The 19503-nt window shown below is 41.1% G+C and overlaps 1 protein-coding gene across 2 annotated transcripts; it reads left to right on the top strand.

Moving 5' to 3' along the window:
• Positions 1–582: 582 nt before the first annotated feature.
• On the top strand, positions 583–19291 carry NIF3L1 (NGG1 interacting factor 3 like 1). Of its 2 annotated transcripts, XM_052662828.1 has the most exons (7): positions 583–616; positions 3084–3544; positions 4392–4554; positions 6966–7092; positions 9256–9394; positions 11227–11310; positions 16274–19291. In XM_052662828.1, the coding sequence occupies exons 2-7, from the start codon at positions 3109–3111 to the stop codon at positions 16456–16458; spliced, it is 1134 nt and encodes a 377-aa protein (XP_052518788.1). In that variant the 5' UTR covers positions 583–616; positions 3084–3108; the 3' UTR covers positions 16459–19291. The 2 variants fall into 2 exon arrangements, with proteins under 2 accessions (XP_052518788.1, XP_052518779.1); XM_052662819.1 differs by lacking the exon at positions 583–616 and having other exon boundaries at positions 3072–3544.
• Positions 19292–19503: the final 212 nt, after the last annotated feature.

Genomic DNA, 19503 nt, shown 5'->3' on the forward strand with positions numbered 1-19503 from the left:
AGCACCCTGATAGCCACAGGGAAGAGATAGGCGCAGAAAACCGGGTTGCCTCGAGATAGGATAGGGCTCTAGAGGGGCCGGGGCCCTGACTCTCAGGTTTACGGCCTTGCCACCTGCTCTCTTCATTGTCCTGGAAAACGTCTGAAGTGGGACTGAAAAAAGGGGGGCGCAGTTTGCAGGCTGTGAAGTGGCCCTGCTAATGATACTTAAACAGCGCTGACTCTAGGCCAGGCACTTTTCCCCAGCTTTACGGTTAAATCTTGCAAGAACACTGTGAGCTGGAAACTCTCATTTCTATCCTTCAGAGGTGGAAACCGCAAACAGCTTTGGCTCTGGGAGTCAGGCTGGTTTTAGAGTCTGTAAAAAGACATGGTGAAGTCATGTCTTCACCATGCTGGGCCGGCTTCCATTCTTGTTAATTGTGGCTTCAAGCTACGCAGCTTCGTTGTGAATGGGAAGTGTTTTGTTACCTTTAAGTCCTACAAATTTAACAGTAAATAAATCAACACCGCCGTGGTAGACCACTAGAGCTTCACTTTAGCCCTTGCCAGATTTTAGAAGAGTCTGTAGAGTGGAGTAATTAGTATCAGGACCTGGAATCTGGAAATTGGAAGTGGTATGTGCTGTGGTGCTTAGTGCCTCAGTCGTGTCCGACTCTTTGTGGCCCCATGGCCTGTAGCCCACCAGTCTCCTCTATCCATGGGGATTCTCCAGGCACAAATACTGAAGTGGGCTGCCATGCCCTCCTCCAGGGGATGTACCCAACCAGGGGTCGAACCCAGCTCTCCTGCATTCTCCGGCATTGCAGGCGGATTCTTCTCCAGCTGAGCTACCAGGGAAGCCGGCAAGTGGTATAAGGACTCTTAGAAGATCTTCCAAGACCCTAGTTCAAGGGTTTGTGGAGGTTCCACATCACTCCAAACCATATTTTGAATAAGTGCATTAAATATTAAATATTTTTTGTGTATTTGTTTGGAAGGAATGATGCCAAAGCTGAAACTCCAGTACTTTGGCCACCTCATGCGAAGAGTTGACTCATTGGAAAAGACTCTGATGCTGGGAGGGATTGGGGGCAGGAGGAGAAGGGGACGACAGAGGATGAGATGTTTGGATGGCATCACTGACTTGATGGACGTGAGTCTGAGTGAACTCCGGGAGTTGGTGATGGACAGGGAGGCCTGGCGTGCTGCCATTCATGGGGTCACAAAGAGTCGGACAGGACTGAGCTACTGAACTGAACTGAAAAGTTTAAAAAATTGTTTCCGTGGTTAACGAGTTACAAGTATTCCAATTAAAATTTACAGTTGACTGCTTTCTTGCTAATTTGCATACCATGAAATGCTTTTCTTCAAAAAAATTTTCATAGATACTCAATTTAAGAATTGAGCTGGGGGGGAGAAGAATTGAGCTAACAGTGTTATCTTTTGTATTGGATACAGATGTCTAGAAGGCTTTGACTCTGCTCGCAGAGTACCCTACATCTTCACCTCGGCCACCTCTTGATTCTGGCCTTTGTATGGCACCAAGGTGTTTGTTCAGGGGCAGCATCTCCTGCCCCTTTCCTGCCTTGACCTTGCCCATTCACAGTGACCCACCTCTGCATCTCATGGTTCTGGCTACTGATAAACCACTTAATTTTTTATGTATGGTATCATTACTTTTTCTTGATAAAGCACCTTTTTTTTGGCCATGCCCCACAGCTTGAGAGATTTCAGTTCTCCAACCAGGGATCGAACCCGAGCCACAGCAGTGAAAGCCAGAATCCTAACAACCAGGCCACCAGGGAACTCTCTGATAAAGCACTTTTTAATGTTAGTATATACCACCCTAACTCCAAATTCTGCTATCATAGGGGAAGGGAAACTGTGTATAGTAAGCATTTAGTGCTGGCCCATATTGGAGATACTGAGATACAGAAAAGATAGTTCCTATTCTCTGGTAGCTTTAGGGGAGACAAACAGGAATATAACATTAATTAAGAGAATGTCTGGAGCAAAAGGGGAGACACTGAAAGAGAAAGTTTGTCAAGAAAAGCTTCATTTAGAAAGTCGAAGTGGTCTTGGAAGGAAGTGTAATATCTAGAGAAATGGAGAAGGATGGTTGAAGTAAGGGTGAGAAGACTAAGAACAGAGGGTGTGTGGGGGACAGGGAGGAGGGGATGAATGTAATTGTGTGTTATGTATCAGGCTTGTGCTCTGGAGAAGGGAATGGCTACCCACTCCAGTATTCTTGCCTGGAGAATTCCATGGAAAGAAGAGTGTGGTGGGCTACAGCCCATAGGGTTGCAAAGGGTCAGACACGACTGACCAACACACACACACACACCAGACACGACTGACCAACACACACACACACACACACACACACACACTCTCCAGGCTTGTGCAAGGTGACTTAAACATATTAATCCATTCATTCCTCCAGATGACCTATGAAGTAAGTTATAGTATCTCTGTTTTGTAGATGAGAGAACAAGCTCAGAGCGCTTAAGTGACTTAACCTGTGATACCATGTGCCAGTAAATGATAGAGCCAATAGTTGAACTTATGTATGGCTTCCCTGCTGGCTCAGCAGTAAAGAATTTGCCTGCATCACAGGAGACGCAGGAGACGTGGGTTTGATCCCTGGGTCAGAAAGAAGCCCTGGAGGAGGGCATGGCAACCCATTCCAATATTCTTGCCTGGAGAACCCCATGGACTGAGGAGCCTAGCTGGCTGTAGTCCAGTGGGTTTCAAAGAGTTGGACACGACTGAAGCAACTGAGTGGGCTTCCCTGATAGCTCAGTTGGTAAAGAATCTGCCTGCAATGCAGGAGACCCTGGTTCGATTCCTAGGTCAGGAAGATCCGCTGGAGAAGGGATAGGCTGCCCACTCCAGTATTCTTGGGCTTCTGCTGTGGCTCAGCTGGTAAAGAATCTGCCCGCAATGCGGGAGACCTAGGTTTGAAGCAACTGAGTACGCATGCCATCACATTTGGGTCTTTTTTAGTATAACATACAGCTCTTTTGCTCATATACTTTGCTGTCTGAAAAGGTTTGAGTCTGTGACGTGAACATGTCCTCCATAGTCTGTGTTTGACTTCAGATACTCAGTTCTGCCTGACTTCTGCATGTTGTCATCTCGTGTACTCCTGGTCGCCACGACAGCCCGCCTGGTCCATTCCCGGATCTACAGCTCTTCCCGTTCCTTCATGGATCTGAAGGCTCTCCTTTGCTCCCTGAACGACTTTGCATCCCTCTCATTTGCTGAGAGCTGGGACAATGTTGGATTACTGGTGGAACCGAGCCCGCCACACACTGTAAACACGCTCTTCCTGACCAATGACTTGACAGAGGAAGTGATGGAGGAGGCGCTGCAGAAGAAGGCGGATCTCATCCTCTCCTACCATCCACCTATTTTCCGACCCATGAAGCGCATCACCTGGAAGACATGGAAGGAGCGCCTGGTAATCCGGGCACTGGAGAACAGAGTTGGGATCTACTCTCCTCACACGGCCTATGACGCTGCTCCTCAGGGAGTCAACAACTGGTTGGCTAAAGGGCTTGGTGAGAAGCCTCTTGTTCTTTCCTATCTAGTTTTTTTCCCAGTCAGTGCTTTGAAATTTTAAAGAGTGTCTTTTCAATAGTCTTTTGACCTCTTTAGGGATGGGGGCCATTATTCTGTTTTTATATATTTTAAAATAACCTTGCTGAAACCTGACAATTAAATTATATTTGAAAATTAAATTTTATTCTTATTGAATAAACACCACATTGGAAATCTTCATTTTTGGCTGAGCTTTGTGATTCCTTACTCAAGTGGCACAGTGCCTAGCACTCAGGCACTCCAGAAAAGCCTGTTGAATTGAATTGAAAGCTCAGGCCTCTCCAGAATATACTTGATATATCAGGCAGATAGTTTCACTGGATTAGTGCTTATGCCCAGCACAATGAGAGAATTCACTGTATGTGCTTTTAGCTTTATTTTTGGTAAGCCTTTTTCGTTTCCTTGTGCTGGGCTGAAGCTTCTGTGATGATATAATCTGGATTAGTGTGGTCAAATGGATTATGAGCTTTGTGACCTGAATCATAGTTTACACAAGTAAATTTAGTAAGCAGTCTCAATTCTGTATGTCATCAGAAATTCATGAGTCAATCTTGTCCAACTTTCTGTGATATTTAAGAGTCTTCTGGAAAATAGTTCTGAAAAGAAATATGATTCTGTATGACAATACAAAATCCTTAGGTTGTGGGGACTATTGGGTGTATATGTAAGGACCATGTTGTGTGTGTTTATTATAGAAGCATCTAAGAATGAATCCTTTAAAGAATACTCATTTCTTAACAGTAGTAGTTTTTAATTTAAAAGAAACCCCACAAAATCTCTTTTAACTCCTGACAATTTTTTTTCTAGGTGTTTGCACTTCCAGGCCCATCCATCCTTCCAAAGCATCTGACTACCCCACAGAGGGAACTCACAGAGTAGAATTCAGTGTTACCCATACCCAAGACCTGGACAAAGTCGTTTCCGCACTGAAAGAAATTGCAGGTGTATCTGTTACTTCTTTTTCTGCTAGGTACAATATATTTTCCTCTTTTTGTGTATATATTAAGAATCTTTCTTAAAATTCTATAACCCTGCTATTTAAGTTTATAACAAATCCTTTTCCTCAGGTGGCATCATTTTCCTCTGGTAGGTTTACAAAACAGCATTCTTCTCATTTGCATATGGGTCCCTGAGGAGGAAAACTATGGGATCTTTTCAATACAATAAAAATGATAACGCTTGTTGACTATTTTCTATGCAGGAAGGACTAAACCACACATCTTACAGTGTTTCTAATCCTCCTGACAGTGTTGAAAGGTATTTTTACTTTAGGGTATGTGGATAAACCCTAGTGATATACTGGTAATATAGGTTTACTTTTATCAGTTCCCAGCAAATGATGATTCCCAAACACTTGAAAGGGAAAAAATGCGTTAAAATGCCTCTCAGATATGCCAATCATTTATTTAATTAGGTCTGAGATACCAAAAAATGTTGGGACTAATTTACCCTGCTGCTGCTAAGTCACTGCAGTTGTGTCTGACTCTGTGTGACCCCATAGACGGCAGCCCACCAGGCTCCCCTGTCCCTGGGATTCTCCAGGCAAGAACACTGGAGTGGCTTGCCTACTAAAGCATTGTAAAAGACACATTATGCAGAGCTAGGACTTAATAATTATAAAAAAAATCAAAGATAAATATAGTGACCTTTTAATAAAATGGAAATCTGTTAGCAGTAATCATGCCTTGGGTAAATCTCAACTGCCACTGTGCAAAGTTAAAATGGAAATCCATATAAGCTACACTAAAAATGACTCTTTGATGAGTGGGTTTTATGTGTAGATACATTATACTAAAGCCATAGTAAATGTCCTATAATAGTATTGAGGGATTTCAAGATCCCTAAGGAAAATTATTTATAAGATTTTGCATAGATTTCGGTCATAGATATCTTTTACCATTCTGAAACACTGTGTAAATACTGAAATTAAAATTATACAAATAGAGCATGGAAACTTCAAACAATACCACAGTCCTCCTTGTCCCTTCTACTCAGTCCCAAGATCTTCAACTTGAGTTGTCTTTCTTTTGTTTTCAGAGAAGTGAGTATCTTTCCAAACATGTATAGGGACATGAAGGAATGTATAGTTTTGTTTTAGTCATTGTTTTTTTTAATTAAATGGTATGCTGTATTTGCCTTTTTACTTGTCATAGTAATCTTTCCATGTAGATTTCTTACTATGAATGTACTGTAATTTCTTAAAGCATTTCGCTTCCTAACTGGTGGACCTTTTAAAGAACTGATACACATTTAGTTTGGTTCCAGTTTCTCCATATTACAGGAGTATCTGGGACTTAACAATTAGACTGGGGACCAGGCATTGTTTTTGCTTTTTCTTTTCAAATCTCTGCAGATGGTTCCAGTGTTAAAACTACGCTTCCACATTATCTTGTAAGGTATCTTTTAGTTCTCGAATTCTGTGATTATATTTAGAGTTTATGACTAAATACAAAACTTTCTTGATGCTAGTTTTTTTGGAGAGGCTCTCAAATGTTCCTTTTTAAAATTTTTTTTGGCCGTGCCCCGTGGCTTTTAGGATCTTAGTTCGCTGACCAAGGAGTGAACCCAGGCCCTGGCAATAAAAGCACCTAGTCCTAACCACTGGATCGCCAAGGAATTCCTAAGGGTATTGCTTTTTAAAGGGTGATTCAGGGACCCTCTGAATCATAAGCATAATGGGTGCTTTTGAAAAATGCATCACGTTGTTGTGTGGCAGAAACCAATGCAAGATTATAGCAGAATTATCCTTCAATTAAAAATAAAGAAAAATGCAGATTTTTTTGCTTTATCCTAGATCTGTGTAATTAGAATGGGATTTGCCTGAGAGTCTGTCTGGGAAATTCTTGTATTCAATGATGTTTGAAAATTAACTTTTCTAGGGCTTTAAAAAACTTGTTTGCCCCAGCCCCATTCATAGAGGTTCTGTTTCACTGAGTCTATAGAAGAGTCCAGCAGCTGTTATTTTAAGAAGCCAGCAAGAGATTTCTAATGCACGACCAGGACTAAGAACAGTTCTACAACAGAGGTTTCAAAGTGAGGTCCCTGGACCAGCATATCAGTGTCACCTGGAACTTGTTAGATAAATTCTCAGCCCCCACTCAGACCTACTAAATCAGAAACTCTGAGGGTACGGCCCAACAGTCTGTTTTAATAAGGCCATGAGATGATTTTGATGCATGCTAAAGTTTGAGAAACACTATTCTAGAAAATGGTTTGGAATTAAATCCTAAAGTCCATATAAATCTAATCTCCTATTACAGGAGGTTGTAAACTATGGATTATTTTGAGTACATAAGTTTATATATATATATATATTTTTTTTTTTTTAATTTATATTGATTTGTTTATGTTTATCCTAAACCAAGTGACTTTTTTTTCCAGGGCTGATGATGAAGAACAAACACGGCTCAGTCTGAATTGTACTCAGCAAGCTTTGATGCAGGTGGTGGCTTTTCTTTCCCAGAATAGGCAGTTTTATCAGAAGACTGAAATTCTGTCACTAGAGAAGGTAATAAAAGATATCTTATGTTACAGTGCAGTTTTGTTTGACAAATTCATATGTAAAGTGTTAGTTCAACAGATTATTAACTATTGCCTAGAGTAGAAGCACAAAGTGGTGATGAAAGCATGTTGGGCCCTGGAAAGTTTATTGAAAAAGGGAGACGTTTCAGGAATACAAAAATGTAGATATCTTAGTCCATTCAGGCTGCCATAACGTGTTTGGACTTCTATAACAGAATACTATAGACTGTATAGCTTACAAACAACAGTAATTTATTTTTAACAGTTAAGGAGGAAGCGAAGTCCAAAATCGTGGCACTGGCAGACTCTGAGTGTTGCCTGACGGGAGCTCACTACATGCTTCAAAGATGGTGCCTTCTCTCTGTGTCTTCACACAGTGAAGGGACTTGGGATCTCTCTGGAGCCTCTTTTCTAAAGCACTAATCCCAGTTGTGTGGGTTCCAACCTCATGATCTGAAAGTACCTCCCAAAGGCTACACCTCCTAATCTATAGGTTAGGATTTCATCCTATGAATTTGAGGGGGCCGGAAACATTCAGACCATGATGGTACTTCTTCATGATGAGAGACTCAGTTACAGATTCAGTCTCTTATTTTATACTCTCTGCTTGGACCATTTTATTCATTCCTTTAACTTGACATGTGGTGATCCCTGTGTCTTTACTTCCTGTCTCAGGATGCTTTCTTAAGGTAAAAGATAAAATAAAAAAACAAACAAACTTTATTTCCAGCCACTTTCTGAACATTTTCCACTTACAGATCTCACAAGTATTTAAAATCCAGTATATACAAAAACTGACCTTATCCATGTACCATGCTTTTAAATACAAGTTTTTTTTCTGTTTTATCGGTGACCCTAAGAGCTGTTTTATTTGCAGGTTTGCACAACTCTCCCTTGCTCCCGTACATCCAAGCCCTGCTGATTCTGTCCCTAAATGTACAAGATGTTTCTCCTCTCTGTTTGCTTTGCCACCACAGTAGTTGAAACGCTCATGTTCCCTCCGTTGGGATATAAGATGCAGTAAACTCCTGAGCAGGCACCTCCAGGAGATAGTCCAGGCTTTTCGGCTTAGAGTGTGTAGCCTTCCATGACCAGCGAGGACCCCTGTCGCCAGCTTCTGCTCCCTCCCCATGCCTTGCTCTGCATACCAGCTATACTGTCTGCTTTCAGATCAGCCCTGTGTGCTCTCTCACACCTTAGCACCTCTATACATGTTCTCTCTGTTTAGAATGCCTCAATAAATAAATAAAAAGGAAAAAAGAAAAAAAATAGAATGCCTCACCACATCTCACAGTATCTCTAACCCACCACCCTGCACTTGACATCTCTCCTTTCTTAACTCCTTTCTGGTTTGTCTTCAAGACCCAAGTCCTTGTAGAAGCTTATTTTACTCCTCTTACTTCAAGTATCCACCTTCCCCCTGCCCCCCACCTCGCCATCGCAACTCATCTATTTTGTCACTCTTTTGTGATCCCATAAAAAAATAGTACCCACCTTGGACTTCCCTGGTGGTCCACTGGTTAAGACTCCATGCTTCCAATGCAAGGGGCAGAGGTTCAATCCCTGGACAGGGAACTAAGATCCCACATGCCACTCAGCCAAAAAAAAATAGAAAAAGAAGAGAAAACTACCTTCTCAGGAGACTGAGCTCCTAGAAGTCAGAGAATGTTTTTGTCAGGTTTGCATTCCTAACTTTTAGCTTGGAGCTACTTTAAAAAATTTTTATCTATTTATTTATTTATTTTTGGCTGTGCTGGGTCTTCATTGCTGCGTGGGGGCTACTCTCTAGTTGCTATGCATGGGGATCTCATGGTGGCGGCTTCTCCCCTTGCAGAGCACGGGCTCTGGGGCCCAAGGACTTCAGTAGTTTTCGACCCCCGGGTTCCAGAGCACAAGCTTAATAGTTGTGGTGCATGAGCTTAGCTGCCCTTCAGCATGTGGGATCTTTCCAGATCAGGGATCGAATCTATGTCTCCTGCATCGGCAGGCAGATTCTTTACCACTGAACCACCAGGAAAGCCCTGGAGCTAGTTTTATAGCAAGCTCATAGTGCCCTTGTTTTATTGGTCTCAGTATTTGCTCCTTGCTCTATGGAATTGTTTTCTGGGACTGATGATGCCCAGTTTTCCTAATTTCTGTTTCTCTACAGCCTCTCCTTCTCTATACCGGGATGGGACGGTTATGCACACTGGATGAGTCTGTCTCCTTGGAAACCATGATTGAGCGAATCAAAAGTCACCTAAAACTATCTCATGTTCGCCTTGCTCTTGGAATAGGGAAGACCTTAGGTAAGTATGTCTTCTATATTTATCCAGCATACCTACTGATAATATTGGGCAAAAATGGAAACTTTTGGCTGTATCCATATGATAGAAATGTGTTAGCAGCTCACAGAAGATGACTGGTTTACTTTATCGGTCAGAGTGGACAAGGTTATGCTGTGGTATACATCCCATCGGCCTAAACAAGATTTATTTCTCATTCACACTGCAGGTCCATCTCAGATCAGCAGGGGACTCTACTCATTGTAGACAGGTCTTGAAGAGGGAGAGTCTTAAACTGCGGGTAAACATTGCAGTCTAGAAATGATACATATTCTGTTCAACAAATTGTTCAGTCAACCCAGGAAGAGCATCAAGTGCAGTCTTACCCCATTCCAGGAAGAAAGCTCACAGAAGAAATCGTGATTGCTCCAATTACAATGCAGATCTTAAGTTTTACAATACTGGTGATAATTTATAGTGAGGTACTGCTATGCTCAGTGATGTAATTGACTGCGGTTTCTGAGTTTTGTAGCCACTGCCTTCTCTCTTGGCTTTCTCTGTACTTTGGGGAACAAAAGGAACGAGCAGAGCATTTATTGGGCCCCTGCAGTGAGCCCAGGACTATTCAGAGTGTGCTAAGTGTGCGTGTGTCCACTGCGAAGGCAACAGCGGAGTGCGGTTGTTGCGAGTGTGGAGTCTGATGCTGTGGGTCCATGCAGCAGTCACGTCTGCTGCACGGCTTCGACAGGCATGGCAGTGGTGATGTAATCCATGTGGCTGGCCCACGCTAAGTGCAGGAAGTGCTAGCTATTCTTAGATGTCTCGGAAGTATTATTTTTCCTGTTGTATAGGTGAAAAATATTGAGGTTTGCAGAGGTAACCGACTTAACCAAAATCCACAGTTGGATCAAACAACTCATGAGTGCTCATTTCCAAAGAAGGTGGGTGGCAGAGATGGAATAAGACTTCTGACCAGCGCCATTGCCCCTTTTTTGAAATACAACTAATGAAGTGTCCATTCTAGGAATCTAAGTACTCAACACTTGCTGGATTTTGCCTTGAAAGTTTCTGTGTTTCACTCTCCACAGGATGCTCTTTTAGGAAAATACCATCTTAAAAAAAAAATGTCAATTAACAATGTTGTGTTAGTTTCAGGTGTACAGCAAAGTGATTGAGTTATACATACATCTATCCTTCTTCAAATTCTCTTCCCATTTAGGTTGTTACATAATATTGAGCAGAGTTGCCTATGCTAAATAGTGGGTCCTGGTTGGTTATCCATTTTAAATATAGCAGTGTGTCCATATCATTCCCTAACTATCCCTTCTCCTTACTTCCCCACTGGTAACTATAAGTTCGTTTTCTATATATCAACTATACTCCAATATAAAATCAAAAGTTAAAAAGATATGTGTCAACTCCATTACATAGCATCCTCTGACTAGCCTGTTTAGTTCCTTAGCTTCCTTACCTGGGGACAGAGTCAAACATGCCTACCTCTTACTGTTACCTGGAGACCAGGTAATTAATTGAGCAGCACTGTGGTAAAGCCGAAAGCCTAGTGCTAATAGTGGTAAATACTATTCAGAGGTGCCTTACGTGGGCTTGTGCAACAGCGAGATTCCAAAGGAATAATAATCTTGCTTTAGGTTAGCTCTGTAATACCAAGGAATAGTCTGTTTGCCTATATGAAGACATGTTTTATTATTTTTTGAAACTTTTTACACAAAATTCACATACCGGTGATAAGACTGAGAGAGAGATCTGTATTACGTGCCGGATTCTTGGTACAGATTGTAATATTAATATGAAGGGGAATTGAAAAGTGTTGGTCTCTTGTTTTCTTTATCGTGAAGAGTCCCCAGTCAAAGTCGTGGCTCTGTGCGCTGGTTCTGGGAGCAGCGTCCTGCAGGGGACGGATGCCGACCTTTATCTCACAGGTAGGACAGCCTTTGGACCTTTCTTGTACCCTTTTCTTGATACCCTTTTCTTGTGTATCCCTTCCCTACTTTGGTTTGTCTTTTACAAGGTAAAAATTAGCAGATTTTAGGACAGCATCTAACATACAGACGGATCTAATAAATGTGTTTTGAAGCTGAACTAAATAAGAACTATGTCAAAATTGGGGACATACCACATACTTTGTGGAAGGAAAAAAAATCATCTAATAATTAGATTATCTAAAAAGTGATGTTCAGCATTTATTTAACCTATTCTGTTCCTAAACATGATTTCTGTCAGATTTCACGTAAGTTAGTGGGACACTTTTTACCTATTGCCTTAGGTAGAAAATTGTTCCTCTTACTCGGCCCTGAAGGCAGTGATCACTTTCTTTCAGTTCTAGCTCCAAAATCTTTCTAATTTTACCTTTATCTCCGTCCAAACATCCCCTAGCTAAAGTACTTCATTAAGCCTCTAATCTTAATCTTCCACACACTCCCCCAGAACTAACTTTCAGAAGTACAGATGTGACGGTGTATAATATTATCATGGCTGAAAACCCTTCAGCGATGTCCTCCATGTGCCCTGGTGAACCCGAACGTCCCACGTCCTCTTCCATGCAGTCTTGGCTCATGCTGTTTTCCCTGGCTAGGATGTCTTTGCTTTGCTCCTTTCGTATACTTCTAGTGATAAGCTCAAAGATGCCTCCCCTGAGAAGCATTTTCTTGACAGTGTCCGGCTCCTGCCCCTGATGATCACACCTTCCTCTCCCAATTCCTGTCACTTTTTTCTTAATCTACAATATGCACTTCTTTTGGACAGAAATTGTTTGACTCCCAGGCTCTGTACTCTGTCCTTGTGGTTAATACCTAATTGATAACAGGACCCATCGTTCCTCCAAGGGAGTTGGAGGCACTTTGAACGCTGCTGTTACCAGCTGCATTTCTACCTCTGGGCCTCTTGAGGGTTAGGAGACAGGGGCTTAAGATTACTTTACCCACTTCTAAAACTAGACTCAATGGCCATCCCTTTGGCATTACTAGACCTCTCCTGCCACCATACGCCCATGCCTTATTATCTAGCATCCTCCCTTACAAAGGCTGCTGCACTCGAAATGATGTCATGTCTCTGAGAATAGGTGCAGCATCTTAGTAAGCCTGATGTATTGCTTTGAACCAATTAAAAGTGTATATGACCATTGTCTGTTTTCTTTTCCTTCCTTCTTAAGAAGCAAGGGTTTTATTTGGGGGGGCAGCTATTTATTTAATTTTTATTGGAGTATAGTTGCTTTATAATGTTGTATTAGTTTCTGATGTACAGCGAAATGAATCAGTTATATGTATATTCACTCTTTTTTAGATTTCCTTCCTGTCTAGGTCACCTAAAATATAAGATTTTTATAAGCCCTCAAATTTATACCGGATTGAAGTAAACTTTCAGTGTATAGACAGTTTAACATGTTATAACATGATGTTTCTATTTTAAAATTTAGCATTTCACTTTGAAGGAATTTTAGACCTATAGAAAAGTTGCAGTGAGAATAGTGTAATCAACTCTTATACACTCTTCACCTACATTGAAAGTGAAAGTGAAGTCGCTCAGTCGTGTCCGACTCTTTGCGACCCCGTGGACTGTAGCCAGCCAGGCTCCTCCATCCATGGGATTCTCCAGGCAAGAATACTGAAGTGGGTTGCCATTTCCTTCTCCAGAGGATCTTCCCGAACCAGGGATCGAACACAGGTCTCCTGCATTGCAGGCAGATGCTTTAACTTCTGAGCCACCAGGGAAGCCCCACCTACATTACTAATGGCTATTCATTGCCACATTTGTACATTCTGTCTATAACATCATATATGTGTGTATATATTTGTGTATGCATAAGTATTAGGTTGGTGCAGAAGTAATTGTGGTTGACTTTTACACCAACCTCAATTATTTTTGCACCAACTGCAGTTACTTTTGAACCTCAATTACTTTTTCATCAACCTGAGTTACTATTACTTTTGCACCAACAATTACTTTTGAATCTCAATTACTTTTGTACCAACCACAATTACTTTTGAACCAACCTAATATGTATTTATGTTTTCTCCCAAACCATTTATAAATAAATTACAGATAAGATGACCTTTTACCTTCAAATACCTCAGCATTTTATCTCCTAGGAGCAAGGACATTCCCTTATATGACCATGTTATAATGACCAAATTCAGAAATTTAACATTGTTAATTGATCAAAATTTATAGTATTTCTTGTTCAGATTGATGCTCAATTCTTTTTTTAAAATATAAATTTATTTATTTTAATTGGAGGCTAATTACTTTACAATATTGTATTGGTTTTGCCATACATTGACATGAATCAGCCACGGGTGTACATGTGTTCCCCATCCTGAACCCCCCTCCCTCCTCTCTCCCCGTCTCATCCCTCTGGGTCATCCCAGTGCACCAGCCCCGAGCATCCTGTATCCTGCATCAAACCTGGACTGGCGATTCATTTCACATATGATAATATACATGTTTCAGTGCCATTCTCCCAAATCATCCCACCTTCTCCCTCTCCCACAGAGTCCAAAAGACTGTTCTGTACATCTGTGTTTCTTTTGCTGTCTCGCATACAGGGTTATCGTTACCATCTTCCTAAATTCCATGTATATGTGTTAGTATACTGTATTCGTATTTTTCTTTCTGACTTACTTCACTCTGTATTATAGGCTCCAATTTCATCCACCTCATTAGAACTGACTCAAATGTATTCTTTTTAATGGTTGAGTAATACTCCATTGTGTATATGTACCACAGCTTTCTTATCCATTCATCTGCTGATGAACATCTAGGTTGCTTCCATGTCCTGGCTATTATAAACAGTGCTGCGATGAACATTGGGGTACACGTGTCTCTTTCAATTCTGGTTTCCTCGGTATGTATGCCCAGCAGTGGGATTGCTGGGTCATAAGGCAGTTCTATTTCCAGTTTTTTAAGGAATCTCCACACTCTTCTCCATAGTGGCTGTACTAGTTTGCATTCTCACCAACAGTGTAAGAGGGTTCCCATTTCTGCACACCCTTTCCAGCATTTATTGCTTGTAGACTTTTGTATAGCAGCCATTCTGACTGGCGTGAAATGGTACCTCACTGTGGTTTTGATTTGCATTTCTCTGATAATGAGTGATGTTGTGATGCTCAATTCTTGATCACACACTGCATCTGTTCTAGTTCTCAACTTTGTTTTTAGAGCATTGGCATTTTTGAAGAGCATAGGCCATTTGCTTTTTTTGTATATTTCTCAGTTTGGAATGTCTGATTGTTTTCCATAAATAATGACTTTTAAAAATTAGTTTTTGTATCACAAAGCAGTATATACATGAGATAAATTCACACAGTTCCAAAATGTTAAAATGTCCTTCTTATATGGTTAGTTGGGGAAACAGAAAATGTCATATCTAGCTTACTTTAGATGTCTGTAATCTGTGAGGCATCACTTTGAATATCACTTCAGAGATAGGAAACCCCAGCCAAAAGACCATTTTCATCACCCTTCCTTTGAGCTTTACATATTAGGTCATAAAGGGTAGTATCCTAGGAAGACCAGTAGATGGCAAGCTTGCTCCTTGGAAATACAAATTATATACTAGTCCAGACAGCCAGACTTGTCTTTCCCAAAGCATGACTTCTAACTGGGCCGCTTAGTGCCTTTTTCTCCTTTCACTTTTTCTCTACTGTTACTTAAATTAAGATATTTTAAAAGGTACTTGAGTAGAAACTAGTCCTTACAATGAGGGCTTCCCTGGTGGCTCAAATGTTAAAGTATCTGCCTGCAATGCAGGAGACCTGGGTTTGATCCCTGAGTTGGGAACATCTCCTGGAGAAGGGGAATGGCTACCCACTTCAGTGTTCTTGCCTGGACAATTCCATGGACAGAGGAGCCTAGCAAGCTACAGTCCATGGGGTCGCAAAGGGTTGGACACGACTGAGTGACTAACACTTCATAATGAAATAATGCGTATTTGACTGGGGGAGAGTGTGAGGAATTGAAATTGAGGGCTTTTTTTTTTCTTTTCCTAAGAACTTTTTTTAATGCCTTTGTGTCTTAAGTATATTTCAAAATTGTGCTTTTTATGGAAAAGCCAAATATTCTTGCTCCTACATCAGATTCACAAAGTGTTTTTTAAAAATTCAAAACATTTTGAGTTTTCCCAAAATCTTTCCACAAAAGATGAGATCCTCTTCTACCAGTAACTTCAGAATTTCTAGGCGTTTTGCCTGAGTCAAAGGAAAATACCTTGTTTTTAATTTAGAAATAACCTTAAGCTCATTTCATTCTTATGAATTAGACTACAGTTGATGCTGAGAATTTTGTTATTCACAAAGTATAAGGGGCTTCCCTGGTGGCTCAGATGGTAAAGAATCTGCCTAGAATGTGGGAGATCTGGGTTCAATTCCTGGGTCGGGAAGACCCCATGGAAAAGGAAATGGCAACCCACTCCAGTATTCCTGCCTGGAGAATTCCATGGACAGAGGAGCCTGGCGGGCTACAGTCCATGGGGATACAGAGAGTCAGACATGACTGAGCTACTAACACTTCACTTTATTTCACAAAGTATAAATAAGTCTTTGGGAGGTAAGCAGTGGTCGTTTATTTTATTTTATTGTGGAAACCTTTTGAATGGGTGTTCCTACAGGTCAGTTCTGGTGCTATTAGGTATTGTTGGATGTGTGCATATACCAAGGAGAAACAATTTGGAATTCTCAGTGGGATGGCCTCTCTTTTTAAATTGGAGGACATGTAAGAAACATGCATATAACTTTCTAGATTCATGTGTAAAGTTTTGCTGTATTACATTTGCTTCATAATAGGATGAAAACTTGGTATTTCTGCTGTTGTGGTTCAGCACAGAACCATAGTCCACAGTTATTAGACTGTGTCTAATATTTAAATATTTGCTCTTTCCTTTGTTGGCAGGTGAGATGTCACACCATGATGTTCTGGATGCTGCTTCCCAAGGAATAAGTGTCATCCTCTGTGAACACAGCAACACTGAACGAGGCTTTCTTTCTGATCTTCGAGATACGCTGGATGCTCACTTGGAGAATAAGATTAATATTATCCTGTCAGAAACAGACAGGGACCCTCTTCATGTGATATAAGGCCTGCAGGAACAGCCAGATAACACAATACAGAAAGCAGGTGGCTCCCAGTGTGAATCCATAACATGAATCAGTGGGGTTGGTATCCTTCCAAAAGAATCTTAGAAGGTACATTAGCATTTCTGGTTTCTTAGTCTGCTTCTCCAGATGTTCTGTAGCTCAGAAGGTAAAAACTATAATGCAATTGCCATTGAAGAATAAATATTATAAAGGACAAATTAAAGAATATACTGTGGAATATAAATTCATTATAAACTCTAGGAAATATGGAGTAAACCTGTTTATTTAACATTCTTGGGAAATAGCTCAAGTAATCATCTCTTTAACTCAGTTATAGATGGGATGTGTCATTCTAGATCTCTCTGTCCTTAGTTATTTTAAAAATATACCTTTTCAGAAAAGTATGTCTATATATGTATACTTTAAAAACTTGATATTAGCTCACCTATATCTAGGTAGTAACCTTTGGAGGGTGGTAAGGTCTGTCTTTCTGTTCCTGTTCCTAGATCACTGATCTCCCACCTCAATTTCAGAATCAGGATGAGATTTTGTTTTTTGGCCTTGAGCAAACTACTTAACCTTTGTCTCAGTTTTCTCATCCCATGCGGCATGTGGGATCTTAGTTCCTCGACCAGGGATCACACTAGTGCCTCCTACAGTGCAAGTATGAAGTCTTAACCACTGGACCTCCATGGATGTCCCTCAGGATGAGTTCTGCTTTTTGTTGTAAATATACATGATCATTATTCATGTTCAGTTCAGTTCAGTCGCTTAGTCCTGTCCAACTCTTTGTGACCCCATGGACTGCAGCACGCCAGGCCTCCCTGTCCATCACCAACTCCTGCAGTTTACTCAAACTCATGTCCATTGAGTCGGTGATGCCATCCAACCATCTCATCCTCTGTCGTCCCCTTCTCTTCCTGCCCTCAATCTTTCCCAGCATCAGGGTCTTTTCAAATGAGTCAGTTCTTTGCATCAGGTGGCCAAAGTATTGGAGTTTCAGTTTCAGCATCAGTCCTTCCAATGAATATCCAGGATTATTCATATAACTGTTGCTTTTTAGGTAACTCACCATTTCATTAAAGATTTTTAACTTTAAAAATAATACTGGTGAATACGTGCACAGTGTTAGTTTTGTACCAGGCACTGTACTGTGTGCTCTATAAACACTTTCAATCCCTTATATGCAAGTATATAGGTATTGTTACAACCATTTTAACAGATGAGGCAACTGAGACAGAGGTTATGTAGCTTGCCCAAGGCCATGTAGCTTGGAAGTGATGGAGTTAGGATATAAACTCAGTCTGGCTCCAGAGCCTACGTGCTTATTAATTGCAGTGGATCTTAATCAAATATGTTGATGGCAGGACTGATATAAGAGGTATGGAAGAAATCCTGAAGGGAAAATAAATCCATCTTAACTGTGATCTTCTCTGGGTGGTATGATGAGAGGCTTTTCTTTTTAATGCTTTTATATTTATTTCCAATTTCTACAACTGAGCATGTTACTATGGTAATGGCAAAAGCAATCTTAAAATACTATTGTCTAAAAATGAGAAAGCATAGAATTTAATATTTGTAGGATCCTTTTCGTACCCACAGAAAAGGCAATGGCACCCCACTCCAGTACTCTTGCCTGGAAAATCCCATGGACGGAGGAGCCTGGTAGGCTGCAGTCCATGAGGTTGCTAAGAGTCGGACACGACTGAGCGACTTCACTCCACTTTTCCTACCCATCTTCTATCTCCTGGAGGATTTGGGATCCTAACTTAAAAATTATTCTTAATTTTTAAGAATACAGTGGTTCACCTGTAATACTGATTCACTACAGAAATAGCCAACAGGAGTGAGCCTTATGAAATGCTCCCCATTAAAAGTTGGAGGAGCCACCAGGAAAGGTGAGAGAACAGCTAAGTGTCAGAAGCCAAGAACTAGAAAGCTATGAGATGGTCAAGTTTGTCAAAGCAGAGGGAATGAGATAGCAGCTTTGAGAGACTATCTTAATGGTATTGGCTTCATTCATTCACTCATTGGTTGCTTTCTGTGTGCTGGACCCATAGAGATGTGGAGAGGATACGACAGAATTTGGTTAATGATGACAGTAAACTCTTAACTATGAAAAAGGCAGGCATAGGATTTACAGGGAGGGGGACAGCTTAAACACATGCACTAAGTAGAGAAACAGCAGAGCCCACTGAGAAAGCCCACGTAATTAATTCAGTATTGTCAGGGAGAAGGCAATGGCACCCCACTGCAGTACTCTTGCCTGGAAAATCCCATGGACAGAGGAGCCTGGTAGGCTGCAGTCCATGGGGTCGCTAAGAGTTGGACATGACTGAGCGACTTTACTTTCACTTTTCACTTTCATGCATTGGAGAAGGAAATGGCAACCCACTCCAGTGTTCTTGCCTGGAGAACCCCAGGGATGGGGGAGCCGGATGGGCTGCTGTCTGTGGGGTCGCACAGAGTTGGACACAACTGAAGTGACAGCAGCAGCAGCAGCAGGGTGGAAAGAAGGCAGGAAAGGTATGGTCCAAGGTGATGAAGAAATAGCCTGAGGCCAGTAGCTCTCAAACCCTCCTTTTTTTGTTATAGCACACTTAAGGTGTGGTATGATTTGACCTGTGACTCATGAAGGCAGACAGGATCTCAGAATTGACAGTTGTGGATTAAACCCTTTGGGTAGAGTTTTAGGAGGGGTTAATGAATCAAACAGTTTGTTTATGATGGACACACTTATTGCCAAATAAAGAATGATATGACTGTAATACATTTTCAGCCTGCTTGCACTTCTGAATAACTAAAAATAATACCCCCAAACACATCCTGTGTATTTTTTTCTTCCTATGCAGTTTAAGAAAAAATAAAGTATCATTCAAGATTCCTTACTTTCAGCTGTCAAATTTTCCAAACTGTTAAAGATGCTGAAGTATGCAGGTGACCTAAATACTTCAGAAGACTTGAGGCCCAAGTGATACATGCCAAAATAATGAAAACTTGGTAATAAGTTTTGTTATGCTTAAAGTTATATTTTTCGTAGCATTA

Source organism: Budorcas taxicolor, chromosome 2 (assembly GCF_023091745.1).
Source record: "Budorcas taxicolor isolate Tak-1 chromosome 2, Takin1.1, whole genome shotgun sequence".
NCBI lineage: Eukaryota > Metazoa > Chordata > Mammalia > Artiodactyla > Bovidae > Budorcas > Budorcas taxicolor.

What these genes read in the sequence shown, in the direction of transcription:
- NIF3L1 (XM_052662828.1), top strand. Translation starts at nt 3,109, where the DNA reads ATGTTGTCATCTCGTGTACTCCTGGTCGCCACGACAGCCCGCCTGGTC. An exon ending in CTGGTTGGCTAAAGGGCTTG is followed by an intron (nt 3,545 to 4,391) that starts GTGAGAAGCCTC and finishes TTTTTTTTCTAG; the next exon opens with GTGTTTGCACTTCCAGGCCC. An exon ending in GTTACTTCTTTTTCTGCTAG is followed by an intron (nt 4,555 to 6,965) that starts GTACAATATATT and finishes TTTTTTTTCCAG; the next exon opens with GGCTGATGATGAAGAACAAA.